The sequence below is a fragment of the Mustelus asterias genome, chromosome 3 (genome assembly GCF_964213995.1).
Source record: "Mustelus asterias chromosome 3, sMusAst1.hap1.1, whole genome shotgun sequence".
NCBI classification, from domain to species: domain Eukaryota; kingdom Metazoa; phylum Chordata; class Chondrichthyes; order Carcharhiniformes; family Triakidae; genus Mustelus; species Mustelus asterias.
The window spans coordinates 152,329,661-152,352,795 of NC_135803.1; the positions used below are offsets into that span (position 1 = coordinate 152,329,661).

The 23,135-nt window shown below is 45.1% G+C and overlaps 1 protein-coding gene across 2 annotated transcripts in view; it reads left to right on the forward strand.

Annotated features, from left to right (window-relative positions):
* The window catches only part of LOC144491731 (coatomer subunit gamma-1), a 66,837-nt gene that overhangs the window by 30,802 nt on the left and 12,900 nt on the right, over positions 1-23,135 (forward strand). The window contains exons 9-16 of one of the 2 annotated variants that reach the window (XM_078209961.1): positions 1,537-1,694; positions 5,373-5,506; positions 6,682-6,749; positions 9,087-9,275; positions 10,442-10,537; positions 11,371-11,614; positions 14,252-14,327; positions 22,158-22,261. In XM_078209961.1, the coding sequence (XP_078066087.1) occupies positions 1,537-1,694; positions 5,373-5,506; positions 6,682-6,749; positions 9,087-9,275; positions 10,442-10,537; positions 11,371-11,614; positions 14,252-14,327; positions 22,158-22,261 (1,069 nt within the window). Of the gene's footprint in view, positions 1-1,536; positions 1,695-5,372; positions 5,507-6,681; positions 6,750-9,086; positions 9,276-10,441; positions 10,556-11,370; positions 11,615-14,251; positions 14,328-22,157; positions 22,262-23,135 lie in introns of both variants that reach the window. The other variant, XM_078209960.1, reaches the window with a different exon arrangement.

Here is a 23,135-nt window from a genome sequence, read left to right on the forward strand (position 1 = left end):
GATTTGATTTGAGGTAAACAAAATTATGAGGGGCCTGGATGGAGCAGACAGTTTCCCCAGCAGAAAGGTTAATTACTAGGGGACATGGGTTTAAGTTGATTAGTAGAAGGATTAGAGGGAATATTTGTGATGTTAGTGTACCTTTAAGAGTTTTTAAAAAAATCATGGTCACAGCCTTGGGTGACGTCATTGCTGGAAGGAGGAAAAAATTGAACAGGTCAGGTGACAAGTTCTTCAGCTTTCAGTTTCGTTTTGGCCGCAGTGTTAGAAGCAGTCAAGCTGGAAAAGAAGTCTCTTTCTCTCTCTGTTTTTGAAAATTTTACCAGTTGGCTGAAAGAAAGGCTTGTTGTCCATGCTGCTGTGAAGATTCTGTGCTCTGGTTTTTTGGGGAGCTGATCTGACTACAAACTGCTCTGAGCTTTCAAGATCATTTGAAATCAGCATTCAACCCAGGGAACTGGATTCCAGTATCATGTGAGCTTTAGCCTGTGCAGTGATAAATCTGTTTGAAGGGTTTTGTTTATTGGATATTGGTTTTGATTGGAACATCTGACATATATTGGTTAAAGGTTATACATTACCGTGGTTTTATTTTTTGCTTGTAATTGATAAAAGTTGTTGCTAATTTTCGTTCCCTATATATTAACTATATTCTTAAATAAACTTTGTTTGATAAAAGTTTCCTAGCGGGTCTTTTGAATCACACCTGAAGTGGAACATATCATGCATATCCTAGTCAAATTCAAGATGCAAAACTTATGATTCAGTCGGGCTTCATGAAACACTTTGGAGTTTCTAACCTGAACCATAACATATTAGAAAAACCTTGTCACCCAGCAGGTGGTGGGTGTCTGGAATTCACTGCCTGGCTTGGTGGCTGAGGCAAAACCCTCAACTTGTCAAAAGGGTTCGCAGCTGAAGTGCTGTAACCTGCAAGGCCTACAGGCCTGATGCAGGAAGGTGGGATTAGGATGGGTGGCTTGTACTTTTAGCCGGTACAGTCACAGTGGGCTGAGTGACCTCTTTCTGTGCTGTAACTATTTTTTATGGTTCTGTGGTGTTTGGCCATAGATATTAGAAGCAAGGAAGCTATGCTAAACATTTATAAATCACCAATTAGACTGGAGTATTGTGTCCAATTCTGAGCTTCAAAGTTTAGGAAGGATTTCACATTCTTGGAGGAGGTGCGGAAGAGATTTGCCAGGATGATACTGGAGATGAGAGGCCATAGAAACTGGTATCGTTCCACTTCGAGCAGAGAAAGTTCAGGGGCGATTTAGTAGGGAAGTTGAAAGTGATGAAAGGTTTTGATAGGGTGCTGCATTGTCAGGAGTACACCTCTTGATAAGATGTTAAACTGCATTATCCACCTGTCCAAAAGGAATTAAATGATCCCATTACATTGTTGAAAGAAGTGCAGGGATTTTGCCAACGTCCTGGACAAAATTCCTCTCAACCAATTCTGCTAAAAGAGTTATTTTTTTTGTGTGTAAATTGATTGTTGTATTTAGCAAAGATTACTCTTCACTCTTTCAGTATCATGCTCTGGGGCTACTGTACCACATCCGGAAAAACGACAGGCTCGCGGTTAACAAGATGGTGACCAAGTTCTCACGCCAGGGCCTGAAGTCACCATTTGCCTATTGTATGATGATCCGCATCGCCAGTAAACTGCTGGAGGAGGATGACCACAGGTGAGAACTCCTGAGGTCCAATGAACCCAAGCTTTTCTGTTTTCCCATTGAGATTTGTGACAAAGGCTCGCGCGTACGTGACAGGAATTGAGTTGGTGCATTTCACCTCCTGGTGGTCCTAGGCTCAAATTGTTTGATGAATTGTTTTTAAAATGGTCATTTTCTCTTTTCAGTTCTCATATCAACCTTCTAGTGGAGTCTGTGAATGAAATGGCCAAATCAAATGTGGGGAACTGGGGATGGTGTTGTACAATCCACTGGGACCTGCATTCTTTACCCTGAGTGGTTAGAATATGGAACATGCTATCACAAGGAGAAACCGAGGGGAAGTTTGTTCCTGGAAGGAATATGTATGAAACCAGTTTTAGCAATCTCCATGCATAGATTGCAAAATATTTACAGCACAAATACAAGCCATTCAGTTTGGGTAATGGAAGATGTTTGCTCCACATGAGCCTTCTCCCCCTCCCCACCACCTCATCTCACTTTCTAGTGCTCTTTCCCTCATGTACTTCTCTCTCAGCCCCTTAAGTGCGTCTATGCTATTTCCCCTCAACTTCTTGAGCTTACAAAGAACAAAGAAAATTACAGCACAGGAACAGGCCCTTCGGCCCTCCAAGCCTGCACCGACCATGCTGCCCGACTGAACTAAAACCCCCTACCCTTCTGGGGACCATATCCCTCATTTCCCATCTTATTTATGTATTTGTCCAGATGCCCCTTAAAAGTCACTATCGTATCTCCTTCCACTACCTCCCCCGGCAGCGAGTTCCAGGCACCCACTGCCCCTCTGTAAAAAAAAACTTGCCTCGTACATCTCCTTTAAACCTTGTCCCCCTCACCTTAAACCTATGTCCCCTCGTAATTGACTCTTCCACCCTGGGAAAAAGCTTCTGACTATCCACTCTGTCCATGCCCTTCATAATCCTGTAGACTTCTATCAGGTCGCCCCTCAACCTCCGTCGTTCCAGTGAAAACAAACAAGTTTCTCCAACCTCTCATTTGTTTAACCATTCAATGAGATAGTGGCTGATCTGTATCTAAACACCATCCGCCTGTCTTAGCTCAGTATCCTTCACACCCTCGATCTCAGATGGAATCTACTTGTTTTGCTGGGAGAGTTTTACACTTCTACCACCCTCTGTGTGAAGAACCTGGCTCCGATTTTAACGTTAATGTGCCCCTCACAGATGCTGCCGCTTTTATCCAGCACATACAGACCCAGGAGGCCTCCGGTTCTAAGGTGTGTGTTGAGTTAGTGCATTACAATCCGTGTCAGTATCTCATGGGGAAAGCCAGACAGTCATCCCACAGCTTGACTGCTTCTGAGTAATCCCTTCTGGTGAGCTCAAGATCAGGCTCGACTGCGAAGCAGTTCGACATTTGAAAAGCCTGCTGATACTGACTGTCGTGGTTCACGCATAGATAATCCTGGGTTCGCGTTCCGCACAAGAGGGGGCCTGGCAACTGTGGAACTATATTGTCACCAAGCAATCGGTGCCTTCAAGAGAGGGGGGGGTTCAAATTAGCTAAAGGGAAGTATAAGAAATTGGCAACATTAATTGTTGCCATTTTGATAGATGCGATAATAGTGGCTCAAAATGAAGCAACGGTTCCTATCAAAATGAGATCGTGAGCAAACTCTGTTCGAAGGTATAAGTCGTAGCTCCTGACTGGGCATGTAGAAATGCGAATGATACTGAATGCTTCATTCCTTACAAGCGCACTTTCTGTGGCTTCAGCTCCAAAAGGAAATATTAGGCTGGCATCCAAATTTTGCAGCTCTGAATTCCTCATCCAGCCTGGTATCCAAGATCCCTCAGGATGCACAGCAAGTGTCCTCCGCAATCTGTCTTCCCCCATTATTCAGAGCTTTATCTTTATGAAACAGAACTAATCACATGCAAACATTCTTGTAGGGGTGGGGGGGGAGTGGGGGCACACTATGAAACCTTGTGTGTAACTTGCATTTTTTAACATGTAAACCCGCAGTTTGACTTTGTCATTGAACCAAGTTTTAAAATATGTCAGTCCAAAGTGTAACTATCGCAATGAAACGTGTGTGATTTCATTGCAAAGCATTCTCTTGCCCATTTTGCATCAAACATAGGAGCAGAATTAGGCCACTCGGCCCATCGAGTCTGTTCCGCCATTCAATCATGGCTGATTTTTTTTCTCATCCCCATTCTCCTGCCTTTTCCCCATAACCCCTGATCCCCTTATTAATCAAGAACCTATCTATCTCTGCCTTAAAGACACTCAATGACCTGGCCTCCACAGCCTTCTGCGGCAAAGAGTTTCACAGATTCACCACTCTCTGGCTGTAGAAATTCCTCTGCATCTCTGTTTTAAAGGATTGTCCCTTTAGCCTGAGGTTGTGCATCTTTTACACATCTGATGCTGTCCATTGTGGAGGGATGCTTAGAGTATGCTGGGCCAGGCTGAATTTTCTGACCTTGACCAAGATCACAAAATGAGTCCAATAGGCAGCCTCAGTGTATAATGGTGAGCAAAGTCCCAGAGTTGGCCTGAATTTCCAGACGATAGGGGAAGAAATGGGTGGAAAACATTACTGCGTCTGTATGTGCTTGTTTTTATTGAGTGGGGGAGTGGCAGTTCAGAGGTTCTTTTTAGTGACGTCCAACTGCAACATGGCTGGTTGATACGTGGTTGACATTCTGAATGGTGAGAGATGATTTATAGGACCATTTGCCCACTCTGCCATCAGGCTCACCTGATGAAGGAGCAGTGCTCCGAAAGCTCGCGCTACAAAATAAACCTGTTGGACTTTAACCTGGTGTTGTGAGACTTCTTAGGGCACTCTGCCATTAGTGAGTTGATAAGAAAAAGCCAAAGGAGTATGCCTGCACAAGACGCAGAGTGGCGTTACATTGAGTAGCCACCAACTTAGTGTAGCTAGCAAAAACTGGAGTGCAGCATTCCATAACTGAGTAACAAAGTGCGGAGTGTTTCCTGCATCCCACTTGGAATTTACTTTTCCAAACAAAAGATCCCAATTCCTGCCGTCTATCTTAACTAAGAATCCTGGCACTAGATGTTATTGTGGTGAATTATGAACACGACAAGATGCCTTTGGTGAGGAAACATGACTGGCTGTGATACAGTACCCTATTCCAAAAGTATACATCGCACATTGGGCGGCACGGCACTGCTGCCTCATAGCTCCGGGGACCTGGGTTCGACTCTGACCTTGGGTCACTGTCTGTGTGGAGTCTGCACGTTCTCCCGTGTCTGCGTGGGTTTCCTCCGGGTGTTCCGGTTTCCTCCCACAGTCCGAAAGACGTGCTGGTTAGGTTGATTGGACATGCTAAATTAACCCTTAGAGTCCTGGGATGTGATAGGTTAGAGGGATTAGCAGGGTAACTAAGCGGGGATGGGGCCTGGGTGGGATTGTTGTCGGTGCAGACTTGATAGGCCGAATAGCCTCTGTCTGCACTGTGGGGGTTTCGATGATTGCCCGTGACGCTGCTACATTTTCCTTCAAAGGCTTATCTAATTTTCAGTAATCGTCAACTTTTGGGTTTGTTTGTGCTCTGCAGAAGTGTGGCCCTTTTCAGCCCTCAGATCCAGACCTGCCTTTTTAAGATGCCTGAAGTTGCAACGGGCAGGTTTGCAGCATCGACAGGGTGGTAATAGGTTGCTTTGTTGTTTTCTCAGCCGTGATAATCCACTGTTTGACTTCATTGAGAACTGCATGAGGAACAAGCACGAGATGGTGGTCTACGAAGCAGCCTCTGCTATTGTCAATCTGCCAAACTGTACAGCCAAAGAACTGGCACCTGCTGTCTCTGGTAAGTGTGTGAAAGCGAAAAGAGGAATGGTTTGAATAAATATTATTGAGGGGAAATCATCTGAGAATTACTTTTGTGCTGGTTCAACGATTGAAATGTTTATATTCTTAATCGATGTATCAAATTGACAGGGCAAAACAGTTCACATTCAGGAGAGTGGTCAGGTGGCCTCTCAGTTCCCCTCGTCTATCAAGACGCTTGAGACGGCTGACCTAACACTCGCTCTTCTCCAATGTAGCTGTATAGCAAGTGACACCAAAAAAAGATTCATTCAATTTGTGCATTTAATGCAGTAAAATTTTTAAAAGTTTATTAGTGTCAAGTAACTCTGCAATGAAGTTCCTGTGAAAATCCCCTAGTCGCCACACTCCGGCGTCTGTTTGGGTGCAAAGAGGGAGAATTTAGCACGGCCAATGCACCTAACCAGCACGTCTTTCGGACTGTGGGAGGAAATCGGACCACCCGGAGGAAACCCACGCAAACACGGGGAGAACGTGCAAACTCCACACAGACAATGACCCAAGTCGGGAATTGAACCCGGGTCTCTGGCGCTGTGAGGCAGCAGTGTTAACTATTGTGCCACCGTGCCGCCCCAAGATATTTAAAGGAACATAACTGGAGCAAGATCAACACGGGAGGCGTGCGGGAGAGCTTTCAGAATGGGTGAATAAAAGTTTAATCACAGAGGTTTTAAGGAGAGTTTTAAAGAAGGAGAGAGGTGGAAATGTTTAGGGAGGAATTTCAGCATGTAGGGCCTGGACAGCTGAAGGCATGTCTGCAAATCGTGAGGCAAATGGAGTTCCTGGAGGGTTGTAGGGTCAGAGGAGGTGATAGAGGCAGGGAAGAGGAAAGGTATGGACAAGGAGTCAATGACCCTATGATGCAACTGAGGATAATAGCTCACTGCCTGTAACATAGCAGCTAAATCCTGCATTGTACCATCTAAACCAGCCCGTATTGCTCCATTTTATTGCACACTTACGCTTTTAAAAAAAAGTATTGTTTGTGTTAAGAAAATGGAACCGTCGCATATTATCATTTCGCAACCTTGCACAAAACAGTACCTGTAAGGGTTTAAGTTAAATTTAGCAACATCTAATGACTTGCATTGTAACGAGTTCTAACAATTTCTGCTGTCTGTGTGACATTTGATCCTGACCTCTTTTTCCCTGCAGTGTTACAGTTGTTCTGCAGTTCACCTAAGGCCGCCCTGCGATATGCAGCAGTGAGGACACTCAATAAGGTGAGAGGAGATTTGAAGGGATGCTAGATTTTTGCACCAAAGCTTCCTTTACGCCTCTCGGATGATGTCAGTGATGGGAAATTAAAATTATGAAGAGGCATGCAGGAGCGGAAAAGAATTAGTGGAAGATACAATAAAAGTTCTTTGGAAATTATGGAGGGATTGAATTATTTCCTCAGCTCAGGAGTCCGTGGTGATGTATCTGATTTAAAACTGTACTCCGGGGTATTGGAGAGCTTTCCCATGGAGAATAGTTTGAGGTCGAGATCATTGCAGCTTTTTAATGGAAGTGTAGATAAACATTGAAATCAAATGATGATACCGGGAAAGAACATAACAGTGAGATTAGTTATTGATTGCTGTAGGAATGGAGGCACAAACTGGGGTCACTGACCTCCTGCACTACAACTCTCAAGAGTGGTTATTTCTATCATAACTAATGATTGGTGTCGTAAAACGATATTCGGAAGTCATTGCTACTAAACACCATATCCTTCTCAACGCAAGGTTGTGCATTTTGGTATTGCATTTCCATAACCGGATGATGATCTGAGGCTAATTAAGTACTTGTAAAGTGTGGTCACTGTTGTAAGAGCTGCGGCATCAAAATTGCGCACCGTACATTCACGCTAACAGCGATGCAGTAGTGTTTCACTCATGCTGATCCAAAGGATAAATATTGCTTCAGATATCAGGAGACAGTAAGAAGTCTCACAGCACCAGGTTAAAGTCCAACAGGTTTATTTGGAATCACGGGCTTTCGGACTGCAGCCCTTTCATCCGAAAGCTCGTGATTCCAAATAAACCTGTTGGACTTTAACCTGGTGTTGTGAGACTTCTTACTGTGCTCACCCCAGTCCAACGCCGGCATCTCCATATCATGGATATCAGGAGAATTTGCCTTATACATCATAGAAACTTCCATGCACAGACATCTGTGAGGTGAGCACTGCTTCAGTACTGCACCATTCTTTCTGCCCAGATTGTGCTGGAATCCCAAGGGTTTGAACTCGCAAGAACAAAAAACAGTACAGCACAGGAACAGGCCCTTCGGCCCACCAAGCCTGCACCAACACACAACGCCTTTCTAAACTAAGCTTTTGACATCCCTCCCCTCACTACATTGACTTACTGATGAATCCCTACAAAAAATCCTGATCCAGTCTAATGACATGGCTGCTAGACTTTTACTTCGTGGTTAATTTTTTATTTGAAACGGGGGCGGGGGCCGGGGTGAGTTTATTTATTATTGTCATAAGTAGACTTGCATTAACACTGCAATGAAGTTGCTGCAAAGATTCCCTAGTCGCCACACTCCGGAGCCTGTTCGGGTACACTGAGGGAGAATTTAGCACGGCCAATGCACCCTAACCAGCACGTCTTTCAGACTGTGGGAGGAAACCAGAGCACCCGGAGGAAACCCACGCAGACGCGGGGAGAACGTGTGGACTCCACACAGACAGTGACCCAAGCCGGGATTCGAACCCGGGTCTCTAAGGCAGCAGTGCTAACCACTGTGCCGCCATGACCCCCAAAAGCTTTTGATTTGGGTGGTTTGGCTTTATGTTGCCTTTATTAAGATGAAGGGTGCAACAATACAGTGTTACACGTGGGAGACCTCGGTGGCAGAATTTGAAATATTGGTGCCTCATTTCAATAAAATGCGGTAACATTTTTCGAGACTTCAGCAAAATTGAGGGTCACTCAAGCTTGTCCCTTTAATATTCCAGTGCCACTAACCCCACAAATATAGCACACCATTAAAATCGTTACTCGCTGCTTGGGACACTATTGCAGACAATTATCTCCCTTTGGGATCAGAAGGTGCCTTCTGGTATCTCACCTAAATTTATTTTCACTTTATATTCATGACTCTAATCAGCTTACTGAATTTCAAAGTGCTACATTTAGCTCTCGGTATTTTATATGCCACAAAGAGGTGGCTGTCCTACTTAAATAGTCTCTGTAGGACCACAGAATCGTACGCCACAGGAGAAGGTTACTCAGCCATCATACCTGTGGTGGCATTTTGCAAGGTGTTATTTAATGAGTCCCATTCCCACACTCTTTCCCCATGGCACTGCAGGATATTTTAACTTTACCTGACAGTTCATCCTCTTCTACTTGAAATCATCCTGGTTGGTTTTTGCAGTCTACTCAATGCTATGACACTTGGTTTCTAATATTGTGTGCAAGGAAAATCATCAACCATTGAAGGTCTGGTTGAATTTCTGCAGCTCCTATTTAGTTGGAATATTTAACACACGGTCAGTGGCTTTGCGCTGATGGGAAGTTGGGTCTTTTTAAAAAAAAAAGTCACAATACTTGTTTTTTCAGGTGGCGATGAAGCACCCATCAGCTGTGACTGCGTGCAACCTGGATCTGGAAAACCTGGTGACAGACTCCAACCGCAGCATTGCCACCCTCGCCATCACCACCTTGCTGAAAACGGGCAGTGAGAGCAGCATTGACCGCCTCATGAAGCAGATCTCCTCCTTCATGTCTGAAATTTCAGATGAGTTCAAGGTAATCATTTTTCCCTCGATGTTCAGTGATGGAGCTGAGTACCGCTGTGCCTTTTCACCCATTTCCAGTATTTCCCGACAGTGCAGAAAGAGGCTGTCTGGCCCATCGAGTCTCCGAAAGTGCATCCCACCCAGACCCTCCCCTCTGGCCTATCCCCATAGCCCGGCACATTTAACATGGCCAGTGCACCTAACCTGCACATCTTTGGACTGCAGGAGGAAACCAGAGCACCCGGAGGAAACCCACACGGACACTGGGAGAATGTGCAGACTCCGCACAGACAGTGACCCAACCCGGGAATTGACGATGATATGATGATAAATCAAATCAACACAGAATGTCCAGGAGAGATCGTTAGAAAGCAATGGCACCTTTCACCTCCTCTAATCATGAGGGCTGGTCACCAAAATCAAATCGTTCATCATTATCGTTTAACGTGCACTTATTTAGAGCTCTTCAAAATCTCTGGATGCTCCAGAGGATTTTAGAACCAATGAAGTATTTTTTTGAAGTGTAGTCACTGCTGCACTGTGGCAACCAATTGCTTTACAGCAACGTCCCACAAACAGCAATGTGATAACGACCAGATGATCTGTTTTTCTTAAAAAGAAAGACTTTTTGGTGAAGCTGGGTGAGGGATAACTGTTGGCCAGTACATCGAGCAGAATGCCTCTGCAACTCTAAAATATAGCACCATGTGATCATTTAGGCCCACCTGACAGGGAAGACAGGGCTTCTCTTTAATGTCTAATCTGAACGGCAGCATCTCCGGCAGTGCAGCACTCCCGTAGTACCAGCGCTAGGAGTATCAGCTTAGATTTTGGGCGGGATTTTCCCGTCCCGCCCGCCACGGGAATCGTAGCGGGCGGGACAGGACCATGCAAAGGACCGTTGTGTCCCAAGTTTCTGGAATGAGGCTGGAACCCACAACTTCTGACTGAGGCGAGAGTGCTACCCACTGAGCCACACTTAACCAGGTTAAGTACATTGCCCACGGTCCAGAAGGTATTGGGTTTGATTCTTGGCCTCTGTGACATGTGCGGGTGATTGATTTTTGACTATTGTTTTGCAAGTATTTCAGATCTAAATTAAAGAAAACAATGATGTTTGGAGGGAGTCCTCCGCTAACTGGCTGCTTAATGATCTCCTGATGAATGTGTGTCTAGGTGGTGGTGGTACAGGCCATTAGTGCTCTGTGCCAGAAATACCCGCGAAAGCACTCCGTGATGATGAACTTCCTGTTCACCATGTTGAGAGAAGAGGTATGTTCACATCAAATCGTAAGTACCTCAGAAATAACACTTCCCTTTTAGATAAGAATCATATTTACAGTTTTTTATTAAATTTGCGGCTGGTTATGGATAAAGTTTACGGCTGCCCTGATTATTGCTTAGAAAACTTTGTAGAACTCTCCAGAGGAGGCGAACCGCTCGGTGCATCGCGCCCCTGCAGTCTTTGAACGACCTGTCCAATTAGCCTCACTGCTTCACTTTCTTCCCACAGCCCTGCAAACCTTTTCCTTTCAAGTGCATATTCACTGGTTTGCATTCAAAGCAGGTTCCTTCAGACCAACCGGAGGGAAAGTATTTTCTAGTTAAAATGTGTGCTGGGTTGTTTTCCCAAAGGGTCGGGCAGCTCCCCAGTTGAGATAGAGACTAAAACATAATTTAAAGTAAGTATTTGGAAAGCAGCAATCTAAAAAGATTCAGGTAAATGGGAATGGAGCAGATAATGAAGAGGGAGCACACATTATCACGCGAGTTCTTAGAAATACTGGCAAAAATAAAGCAGAGTGGGTGAAAATAAGACTATTGATGTCCTTGTCCAATTAGGGGGCTGAATATCATTTTTGACTTATCATGCATGTTTTATAGCAGTTTTGGAGAAGTCTTACAATATTTAATCTCACGGAAGCACCTCCCAAATTAGTTCAAAATTTCCATTAAGTAAATCAGCTGAGAATTTTCTGTTTACTCAGCCATGGAATAATATTCTATCATTATGCAGCATACAGAATATGTGACTCTTATGACTCAATGAGCAGTGAAACTGTTGGGAAATTGGCCCATGTTCTGCCTCCTGATCTTCCCCTCAGGGTGGATTTGAGTATAAGCGCGCCATCGTGGATTGCATCATCTGTATCATCGAGGACAACCCGGAGAGCAAGGAGACGGGGCTGGCTCACCTCTGCGAGTTCATTGAGGACTGTGAGTTTACAGTCCTCGCCACCCGCATCCTTCACCTGCTCGGGAGGGAAGGGGCCAGGACCCCTAACCCTTCCAAGTACATTCGCTTCATCTACAACCGGGTCATCCTGGAGAATGAAGAGGTCCGGGCAGGTGAGTTACACTTTGTGTCCGCTGTCACCGATGCTTCTTGTGTAAGGTGTGTGGGTTTCAGAATGCTGCTTAACAAGGTGATCGTCAAGCAGGAAAGGGGAGGAGAAAAGAAACTGGCGTTATTGAAAGGTGAGAGTTGTTAGTGGGCTTCTGATGGCAGAGAGAGAAGCAATAAGTACAAGTGTTTTTGGAGAAAACTACATTATATGTGAATCCTCAGATACTGAAGCAGTCCATGTCCAAATGTAACAGGACCTGGACAATATCCAGGCTTGGGCTGGCAAATGGAAAGTAACATTCACGTGACACAAGTGCCAGGCAATGACCAACTCCAACAAGAGAGAATCTAACCATTTGGGGCGGCATGCTGGCACAGTGGTTAGCACTGCTGCCTCACGGCGCCAGGGACCCAGGTTCAGTTCTAGCCTTGGGTCACTGTCTGTGTAGAGTTTGCATGTTCTCCCGTGTCTGCAAACCCAATCACCGGATTTCCTCCGGGTGTTCCAATTTCCTCCCACAGTCCAAAGATGTGCGGGTTAGGTTGATTGGCCGTGCTAAATTGACCCGAGTGTCAGGGGTTTAGCAGGGTAAATATGTAGGGTTATGGGAATAAGGCCTGGGTGCAGACTCGATGGGCCAAATGGTCTCCTTCTGCACTGTAGGGATTCTATGATCACCTCTTGGCATTCAATGGCATTACCCACTGTTGACTCCCCCACTATCAACATCCTGAAGGTTATCATTGACGAGAAGCTGAATGGACTAGCTTTATAAGTACTGTGGCTACAAGAGCAGATAAGAAGCTGTGAATTCTAGACAAGTGATTCACCCCCAACTCCCCAAAGCTTGTCCACCACAAGGCACACGTCAGGAGTGTGATGGAATACTCTCCACGTGCCCTGATAAGTGCAGCTCCAAAAACACTCAAGAAGCTCAATATCATCCAGGACAAAACGGACTGCTTTATTGGCACCCCATTCACAAACATTCACTCCCTCCACCACCAGTGCACAGTAGCAGCAGAGTGTACCATCTACAAGATGCGCTCTGGAACTCTCCAAGGCCCATTAGACAGTCCTTTCCAAGGCCACGACCATTACCATATAGAAGGGCATCAGACACCTGGGAACAGCTTCTCACGGGCAATTAAGGATGGGCAGTAAATGCTTCCAATGAATAAAAAAAAAACTTCAACTTTACATTCACCCAGAATACTACCTTACCGTCTACCGTCAAAACTGAATAATCACTCTCCCTGCTCATGGGGAGAGCTAAAGGTTCCATTCCCGTTGGTGGTAAGAAGAGATTTTGGTCTTCACTTGATCACACTTGGAACAATACCTAGCGTTAGTGCTGCAGAGTTAATGGGTTCCTCCTGACTGCACTCCAGCAGTCCCTGCTCAGAAATGTTTGGATTTAGGGTGAGATCGGTATTTTTTTTTAATTCGTTCACGAGACGTAGGTGTCACTGGCTAGGCCAGCGTTTATTACCCTTCGTACTTACTGTTGAGAAGGTGGTGGCGAACTGCTGTAGTCCATGTGGTGTAGTACACCTGCACTGCTGTTAGGGAGGGAGTTCCATAGGAATTAGGAGCAGAGGTAGGCAAGTTGCGCCCTTTGAGCCTGCTCCACCATTCAATCAGATCATGGCTGATCTCTCCCTGGTCTCAAACCCACCTCCCCACCTGCTCCCCATATCCCTTTATCACTTTTTTAAAAAAATTGGAAATATATCTATCTCCTTGAAACCATTCCAGGATTTTGATCCCGGTGACAGTGAAGGAACAGCGATATATTTCCAAGTCAGGATGGTGAATGACTGGGGTGGAACTTGCAGGTGGTGGCCTTCCCAAGTACCTGCTGCCCTTGTCCTTCCAGAGTGTAGCGATTGCAGGTTTGGAAGATAGACTCGATATGATATTTACCTATTGATGTTCCCTTATTTAAAACAGTGGAAGCTACATGGCTAGCTCTGACCTCAGGATCAGCATTTTGGGTGATACAGACAAAAATTGCATCTGTTGGCCATCTCCAGTTGACCTGAGAAGGTGGTGGTAAGCCATCACGAGTCACTGCAGTCCCATGATGGTGTTGGGTAGGGAATTTCATGCTGTTGACACAGAGATAATGAAGGAATGGCTTACATTCCAAACCATTATCATGTGAGACTTGGAGGGGGTACCTTGAATGGTGATCCCATGAGCTTGAAACTCTTGTCCCTTCTCATTGGAATGTGTCCAGCCCTGTGATTCCTAACAAACTATGGTGAGATACTGCAATACATCCTATAGATCGTACATCCTACAAACAAGGGGCATCAGTGATGTGGGAGCAGATATTGAATCCAGCAGCAAGATTGACTAGTAAACTCATGGATTTTAGACTTTATGCAAGGAACAGGTAAAGGAGTTTCCTCTGAGTGTGGACATAAAGCTGCACTGAGTCCTGAACACACATCGCAGATGTGAAATGCAAGAGCAATTGTCTTATTTCAGATGTTGAAACTGGGGAGGTGAATTTTGCCTTCACTGCATTCATGCTGATTTGTACTTACAGGTGCACTCAAGCTGCCTACCCAACATTATTGTAAACCCTCATTAAAGAATTGTATCTCTTTCTCTTAAAACTTTCCTTTAGCTGCTGTGAGCGCTTTGGCCAAGTTTGGAGCCCAGAATGAAGAGATGTACCCCAGTGTAAGCGTTCTGTTGAAGAGGTAAGGTGCACAATGCAGATAATCCTCACTGTAAGGGTACTTACCCAGTCTGAACATATTGCTGTAATGGATATGTACACAGTGCAGTTTTCATTCCCTTTGTCCAATTACAGCCCTCCCCTCCCCCTTCCCCCATAGTATAAATCTTGTCTGATTTTCTAAGCCTTCAGCTCTGACGAAGGGTCATCCAGACTCGAAACGTTGGCTCTATTCCCTCTCCACAGATGCTGTTAGACCTGCTGAGATTTTCCAGCTTTTTCTGTTTTTGTTTCCGATTCCAGCATCCGCAGTAATTTGCCTTATTTGCAGTTAACTCTGTTCAGTGTAGTTTCTGTGATGTGTATATTCGGAAGGAAGTCTAATTGATTTTTATAAGTTTTTAATTTTATTATTAGTCACAAGTAGGCTTGCATTAACACTGCAATGAAGTCACTGTGAAAATCCCCTAGTCGCCACACTCTGGCACCTGTTTGGGTACACTGAGGGAGAATTTAGCACGGCCAATGCATCTAACCGGCACGTCTTTCGGACTGTGGGAGGAAACTGGAGCACCCGGAGGAAACCCATGCAGACACGGGGAGAATGTGCAGACCCCGCACGGGCAGTCGCCCAAGCTGGGAATCGAACCCGGGTCCCTGGCGCTGTGAGGCAGCAGTGCTAACCACTGTGCCGCCCAAATTGAATGATGGAACTGGCTCGGAGGGCTGAATGACCTCCTGTTCTATTCCTCTAATGTCAGGCATGCAGTCCTGGTAACCCTCCCAGTATAATTTACCTGCTCTCCGTACGCGTACTGTTGTGGAAGGGCAGGTGCACTAGTCAGTATAATTTTACTGATTCCTGAGGATGCAGTGGAATATTTTTACCATATCCAGAAGTACAGCGTCAGCTTCACAAATGCTTAAAGCTCTGATGTAAGTGTTTCTATTTAATCGTGACTTTGCTAGGATATTCCCTTGGTTCCATTTCAACCCTCTGGTGGTTAGCAATATGGCTGACTGTTTAGAATAAAATATGTGGAGTTCAGCTTTGTTACAAATAGAGATGCGGTGTTTTTTAGTTGTGTTGGGGGGAGGGGTGGAAGGAACATGAGAGATTGTTCTTTACAGCTTTTCGTCTGTTAGCTGCTTTCAGAGAGGAGCTGATTTAGAAATAGGGAGATGCTGTATTCATAGAATTCCATAGAATCCCCGCAGTGCAGAAGGAGGCCATTGGCCCATCGAGTCTGCACCGACTCTTTGACACAGCATTCCACCCAGGTTTTATTCCCCTAACCCCACGTAATTAACATGGCTAATCTTCCTAACTTGCACCTCTTTGGAGGAAACCGGGGCACCCCGGAGGAAACCCATGCGGACACGGGGAGAACGTGCAAACTCCACACAGGTAGTCACCCAAGCTGGGAATCGAACCCATGGCAGTGCTAACCACTGTGCTGTCTGGAGGAATGAATAAAAGATCAGTCGTGGTTCTCTGTCCTAGTTGCCATGTTGTGATCTCTGCTCACCAGTGTGTGGTAGCTTTATAGTTATGTCACTGAAATAGTAAAATCTGGACCAGTGATCTGGAGACACAAATCCCACCATGGCAAATTCAGTTAGTTAAATAAATCTGGAATGAAAAGCTAATACCAGTAATTGTGTCCACGTAACAATTGTCATTAAAAACAATCTGGTTCACTGGTGCTAACTGTGTCCTAACACCGAGACCCATTTCCTATCGCACTTGTTTTCGCTGACCTACACTGGCTTACAGTCACACCTTGATTTTAAAATTCTCAGATTTGTTTTCAAATCTCTCCTGTCCGCACCCCTCCCTATCTCTGCAATCTCCTCCAGTCCCACAATCCTCACAGATATTTACACTCCTTTAATTCTGGCTGCTTGAGCATCCCCAAATTATAATCGCAAATTGTAATTAGGCAAACTGGAGGAACAGCATCTCATCTTCCGGCTGGGCACATTACAGCCTTCCGGTCTCGACATCGAATTCAACAGCTTCAGATGATTAGCTCTACCCCACCTCGGCCCCCTTTGTTTTCATTTCATTTAATTTTTAACTGTTCTCTACCTTTTATTTCTTTATTGTCTTTTTGTTTTTCTTCCCCCCCCCCAACTCTTTCCCTCTATCTTATCCTCCTTTCTTTACCTTTTCTCCCTCTTTGCTTCCCCTTTTCCCCCTTTTTCTTCATTTTACCTTTCTTCCACCCATCCCACCCCACATCTTCATCTGTCACAGTTTACCCTCTGATTTCAGCTTCTCTGCCGTTTGGCCATTCACACTTATTATTCTCTCTATGGGCTGCCATTAGCAGCCTTTCCCCTGGTTTCTGTGGCTATGACTCATCTTTCATTCCCTCACCCTGCAGTATAAATATCTCCCACTTTCTCTGCCTTTTAGCTTTGACAAAGGGTCGTCTGGACTCGAAACGTCAGCTCTTTTCTCTCCTTGCAGATGCTGCCAGACCTGCTGAGATTTTCCAGCGTTTTCTCTTTTGATCCCAAATTTTAATTGCTCCGCTAAAGGTGGCTGTGCCTTGACGTTCCTCGTCCCTAAACTTGTAGAATTCTCTCCCTACACCTTTGTGCCCCTCTACTTTGCGTGGGGATGTTTTCCTCTCATTTTTAAATGTACGGTTGATATGACTGTAAGCATAGGCAGAAAAGTCACATTTCTGGAGCAAAGCTCCTCCATCTGCAATGAACAACACCTCAGAATGTACTTGCACATTTTAAGAGTGTTTATTGGCTAAGTCTTACAACAGCCTAGCGCCTGAGATCACTGTGAATGCCTAACGTTGGTGTTAGTCAGCACTGATGGTGCCCGCAAGATCAGTTACACAATGTCACTGTCAGTTGCTTTTTATAATTATATTTGGTTTGACTTCTTAATTAATTGCTTAAAGGAAAAGCACAGAGAGGAGAACTTTCTATGTCATGTGCTACAATAAAATGAAATTCTCCTGAAATACAATCGTGGGCGGCATGGTTAGCACTGCTGCCTCACAGCGCCAAGGACCCAGGTTCGATTCCCAGCTTGGGCCACTGTCTGTGCGGAGTCTGCACATTCTCCCCGTGTCTGCGTGGGTTTCCTCCCACAGTCCAAAGACGTGCTGGTTAGGTGCATTGGCCATGCTAAATTCTCCCTCAGTGTACCTGAACAGGCACCCGAGTGTGGCGACTAGGGGATTTTCACAGTAACTTCATTGCGGTGTTAATGTAAGCCTACTTGTGACACCAATAAATAAACTTTTTAAAAATCTTGTATTTTTTTGTAAAAAAAAGCCAACCGCAATTTAGGCTGACGCAGCCACTGCTGTGCTGAAGGAGAAGTGCGTTGTTGGAGGTGCCATCTTTTAGGTAAAATGTAGAACCTCACAAGTGAATGTAAAAAATTTCTGGCACTATCAGGAAACAGCAGAGGTTTCTCTCGTGTCCTGGCCAATATTTACCCCTCAAGTAGCGTCACTTGAAGAAAAAACAGATTACCTGGTCATTTACAGGATTGCTGTTTGTGGGACCCTTGCTGTGAGCAAATTGTTTCCTATTTAAAACACTAACTTACACTTCCCAAAGCCCCTTTCAACCAATTAAATGTGTCCTGAAATCATGAAAGGTGCTCTATAAATGCAACACATTTTGTGGCACGGTGGTTAGCACTGCTGCCTCACAGCGCCAGGGACCCGGGTTCAATTCCCGGCTTGGGTCACTGTTTGTTTGGAGTCTGCACGTTCTCCCCGTGTCTGCGTGGGTTTCCTCCGGGTGCTCCGGTTTCCTCCCACAGTCCAAAGATGTGAGGGTTAGGTGGATTGGCCATGCTAACTTCTCCCTCAGTGTACCCGAACAGGCGCCGGAGTGTGGCGACTGGGGGAATTTCACAGTAACTTCATTGCAGTGTTAATGTAAGCCTGACTTGTGACTAATAAATAAACGTAACGTTACGTTACCTCCAGTCCATTAAAGCCTGTCATATTGGGTTCCCTGGCTACTGGGTTGCCGTGTCGACAGCAAGTTGTCTGAGAGAAGAGGGTGAGTGGGCAGGTGGGTGTTCCATCAAATTTAATTTGGGGATGGGGGGGGGGGGTGGCGGGCAGCGGGGTGGTGGGGGGGGGGGGCGCAATCCCCCTCTTAGTCCCCTGGAGTTGATTCCGCATTATCAAACCCCGGGAGAAGTCGCAGCCAGCTGCACAGGCTGCATGCCCAAGACTTAAACTTCCCGTTAAGGCTGCCAAACACAGAAGCTTGACTGATATTTTTAAATCTGTCGGCTTAAATACATTTGTTGAATTAGAAATGGTTTTAGCTATTTCTATTTACTGTGGGGAATTTGCCTATGTAACAATGATGACTACACTTCAAAGTAATTCATTGGCTATAAAGTGCTTTGGGACATCCCAAAGGTTCATAAATACAAGTCCGTTTGTTCTCTCAATAAAGCCCTGATGCTGTGAAAGTCACTGATTTATATTCAATCTGGGGAGGCTGGAATTTTCTGTGATAATTTTAAGTGTTCTGCTCTGTAAGCGGTTGCCAAATTGCACTGTATACCATTTTAATGATATTGTTTTCCATTAAATGTCAGGGATTATTTTAAAAGGTTTTATGACTGTATCAAACATGTTGGAATGGCAGTTTTGAGTGTGAAAACCAGTGTGCTAAATAAGCACTTGGAGCTTCAGCCCTGAAGGATCAAACGGAAGGTTGTCCAACATCATAACTCATTTAAAAAAAAACTTTTTTTCAAAATTTGAAAAGACAAATCTGTCCTGACAGCAAAAGCGATTGGTATTAAGGCGGAGAGATTTTGGGCCAGTGTTAAGTACTTGCCGAGATCATTTGGATTTGCAGGGTTTAGCCAGCACCTGCTATTCCTGAACCTCGGAAACCATGCTGTTTCCCATCCTCAGTGTGGGCTTCTGATCTCTGTGGCGTTGTCAAGGGAAACTGCGGAACAGAGATCAGGCACTTCCTGGCAGGGAGGCACAGAGGCACCTTGTAAGGAAAGGATTAGTTAATTAGATTGCCTTCAGGTCTTGTGTGACCTCCTGTTGTCAGCAAGGATACAGAAACTGGACATATTCTCCTTGGAGCAGAGATGATCAGGGGGAGATTTGATAGAGGTGTTCAAATCATGAATGGTTTTGATAGAATAAATATGTTAAATTACCGTTCTGCTGACAGAAGGATGGATAACCAGAGGAGACCGATTTAAGGTTTCTGACAAAAGAACAAGAAGCAATTTGAGAAAAATATTTTTCCTCAACGGGTTATGATAGTTTGGAACGTACTGGTGGTGGAAGCAAGTTAAATAGTAACTGTCAGAAGGAAGGTGAATAAATAAGGGAGGAATTTGCCAGGGGTGTGATGTAAAGTAAAAAGTTTATTTATTCGTGTCACAGGTAGGCTTACATTAACACTGCAGTGAAATTACTGTGAAAATCCCCTCGTTGCCACACTCCGGCGCCTGTTCGGGTGCACTGAGGGAGAATTTGGCATGGCCAATGCATCTAACCGGCACATCTTGGGACTGGGAGGAAACGGGAGCACCCGGAGGAAACCCACGCACACAGGGAGAACGTGCAAACTCCACGCAAACAGTGACCCAAGTGGAGAATCGAACCCGGGTCCCTGGCACTGTGAGGCAGCAGTGCTAACCACTGTGCTACCCGTGTACGGGTGGGAGGGAGGTGGAATTGATTGGCGATAGCTCTTTCAAAGAACCAGCAGAGGCCAGATGGGTCAAATGGCTAGCTACTGTGCTGTTTAATTCCTTGATGTTCAGGTGGCAAAAAAGGGTTCTGGTCGGACAATGTTTTAATTGAACCCACAAACTGTCCATGTTTGCTCTGTCTGGAGAGCTCCATAGGTCTCACTGCGGTGACAGAATCAGTTAATGGTACCAGCTATCCGAGAGCTCCATAGGTCTCACTGCGGTGACAGAATCAGTTAATGGTACCAGCTATCCGAGAGCTCCATAGGTCTCACTGCGGTGACAGAATCAGTTAATGGTACCAGCTATCCGAGAGCTCCATAGGTCTCACTGCGGTGACAGAATCAGTTAATGGTACCAGCTATCCGAGAGCTCCATAGGTCTCACTGCGGTGACAGAATCAGTTAATGGTACCAGCTATCCGAGAGCTCCATGGGTCTCACTGCAGTGAGAGAATTAGTTAATGGTACCAGCTATTCGAGAGCTCCATGGGTCTCACTGCAGTGAGAGAATTAGTTAATGGTGTCAGCTATTTGAGGGCGTGAAACTTCAGTGGCTCTGACCGCTGACTCTTGAGAACTTGCTCAAGTCCTGTGACTGCCTCCTGTTGAAGCTTTGGGGAGTGATTCTTAAGTTATTAAGCTAATTGGATGAGGTAATGTGGGAACGTGCAGATTCACACGTAGACAAAGTGAAAGAAATGTTTAGAATGTGAGTGTTGGGACAAATGCTTCAGGATTCAATGATTACCATTAACCCACTGATCTTGAAAACTGTAACATGTGAATTTTGCTTAAATATGAACCATAAAAGCGCTAAATATATGTGATTATTATATGAATATGATTTTTTTCCTCAGAGGATTGAGAGTCTTTGGAACTCTCTTCCTCAATGTGGTGGAAGGAGAGTCTTTGAATGTTTTTGAGGCAGAGGCTAAAGGGAGCAATCAGACAAGGAGAGGCGAGACCATGATAAGATCAGCCATGACCCTGCTGAACATCAGAGCAGGGCAAGGGGCTGAATGGCCGCCTCCTGCCCCAATTTATCATGTTCTTGAGAGGCTGGCATGTCACGTGATGAAACCTCAAGGACTACGCCAACCAGAATTGGCAATCCTACCGTTAACATTGATAGGGTCTGGGTAAGATGCTCTGTCGGAGATAAACTGCAACTCCTTATCTTTAATTTTGAATGACGTTTTGATAGCAGCTGGGTGCACCCGTCTTTCCCTGGCTAATTGGAACAACGATTAGTTACCCATTTGGTCGATTCTTGATGTCAGTCGAACAGCCCTTTTCCCTTCTCCAATACTTTTATAATTGGTGCTCAAAGAGATGTGAAAAACACTTTTTAAAATATCCTTATGATTGTTCTTCTGGTTTGCTCGGAGCGGTTTCCTGAGATTAATCTTCAATTCCTGGAGACTCCATTCTAACCCTGGAGGGCTGACAACTGGAGTTAGAAGTCAGCCTCCAGTTCTCCTGTCGGTGGTATCGGGGTGGGGGGGGGGCTTAATTTGGAAGGAGGGCTGATCTGATCTGACAGGTTTCCTATGGAAATCAAATTTCAACTATTGAGTAAAAAGAACCCACATTAACACCTGCCTGTCTTGGCTCTGATCTTAAACCAGGACATCTGGACCTTTGTTTGAAATTCTGCGCTGTTGCTACAGATAAATGATTGAGAATTTGATTAAGATGCTTGTAATTAATGGTTGTGTGCACGCATGTGTATGTGTACACTCATGTTAGTCCAAAGTCACATACTTTTGAGGGGGAGGATATTTGGTATCAGCGCAAGGTGCTGAAACATAGCACAGGAGGAGGCCATTTGGCTCCTGTCCATTCGGTGAAAGAACTATTAAACTATTCCCACTCCTCTGATCTTGTCCCAGAGCCCTGAAAAATGTTATTTTCTTTCTTTTATCTAATTCCTTTTTGAAAGCTGTGATTGAATTTGCTTCCTCCACCCTGCTGGATCCAAGTGACGCGGTGCGTTTTTGAAAAAAAGGTTTTCCTAATTTTTCCAGGTTCTTTTGTCAGTTAAGTTTTACATCCGTGTCCTCTGGTTGTTGACCGTCCTGTCACTAAATGTTGTAATGCAACTCTGTACTCCGCACAGATGCATGATGGATGATGACAACGAGGTGCGAGATCGGGCCACTTTCTACCTGAGTGTGCTGGAACAGAAACAGAAGGCTCTCAATTCGGCCTACATCCTCAATGGTAAGGAGCCTCAAATGTGTGAACTCTGATATAGGTTGTCTTCCCAATCTTAACACTCTAATAGATCATAAATATCCACTGCAAACCCCACCCCATTAAAAGGTTCAATGAATGTCTTGTCACGTGGGCCGTAGAACCCACAAAGGTGCTGGTTTCCATCCATGATCTTCAGTTTGCGTTATTTGCATGTCTGTTAACAGATCTCCGCTATAAGAACTGGAATTGGCCTCTGCGCTAAGAGTAGGGAGTAGGAAAAATGAACCAGAGATCTCACCCCGAAGGACTAGACAGTGACTTCTGCAGCACATGTTTGGATATAGAGTGAGGAGAGGTTTGGGCTGAGCTTTGATGCCCTATGTTGCCAAATGACTCTCCAATGCTCTATTTGCATACTTAACCTAGTAAAGCAACCTAAAGTGTTTCACAAGAGCACAATGAAACACAAATTGACACCAAACCAAGAAAATAAATATTAGAACAGATGCTTAAAGAAGTGAGGGACTGGGGAGGTTTAGGGGGGTAATTTTACAGCTTGAGTGAAGACATTACTGCCAGTGAAAGGGCGAAGAAACCTGACTAGTTAAGCTGAAATATAACTAATATTTACTTGGGTGAGGTGATAGATGACTGTGCTCCAGCATGTTTCTTCAGTAGCTATATCATAGAATCCCTAGAGTGCAGAAGAAACCATTCAGCCCATCCAGTCTGCACTGACTATCTGACAGAGTATCTTACCCAGGCCCTGTTCCCCCTCCCTATCCCTGTCACCCCAAACGTTTACCGTGGCTAATCTACCTAACCTACATATCTTGGGACTGCGGATGGAAACCGGAGCATCCGGAGGAAACCCACGCAGACACGGGAAGGACGTGCA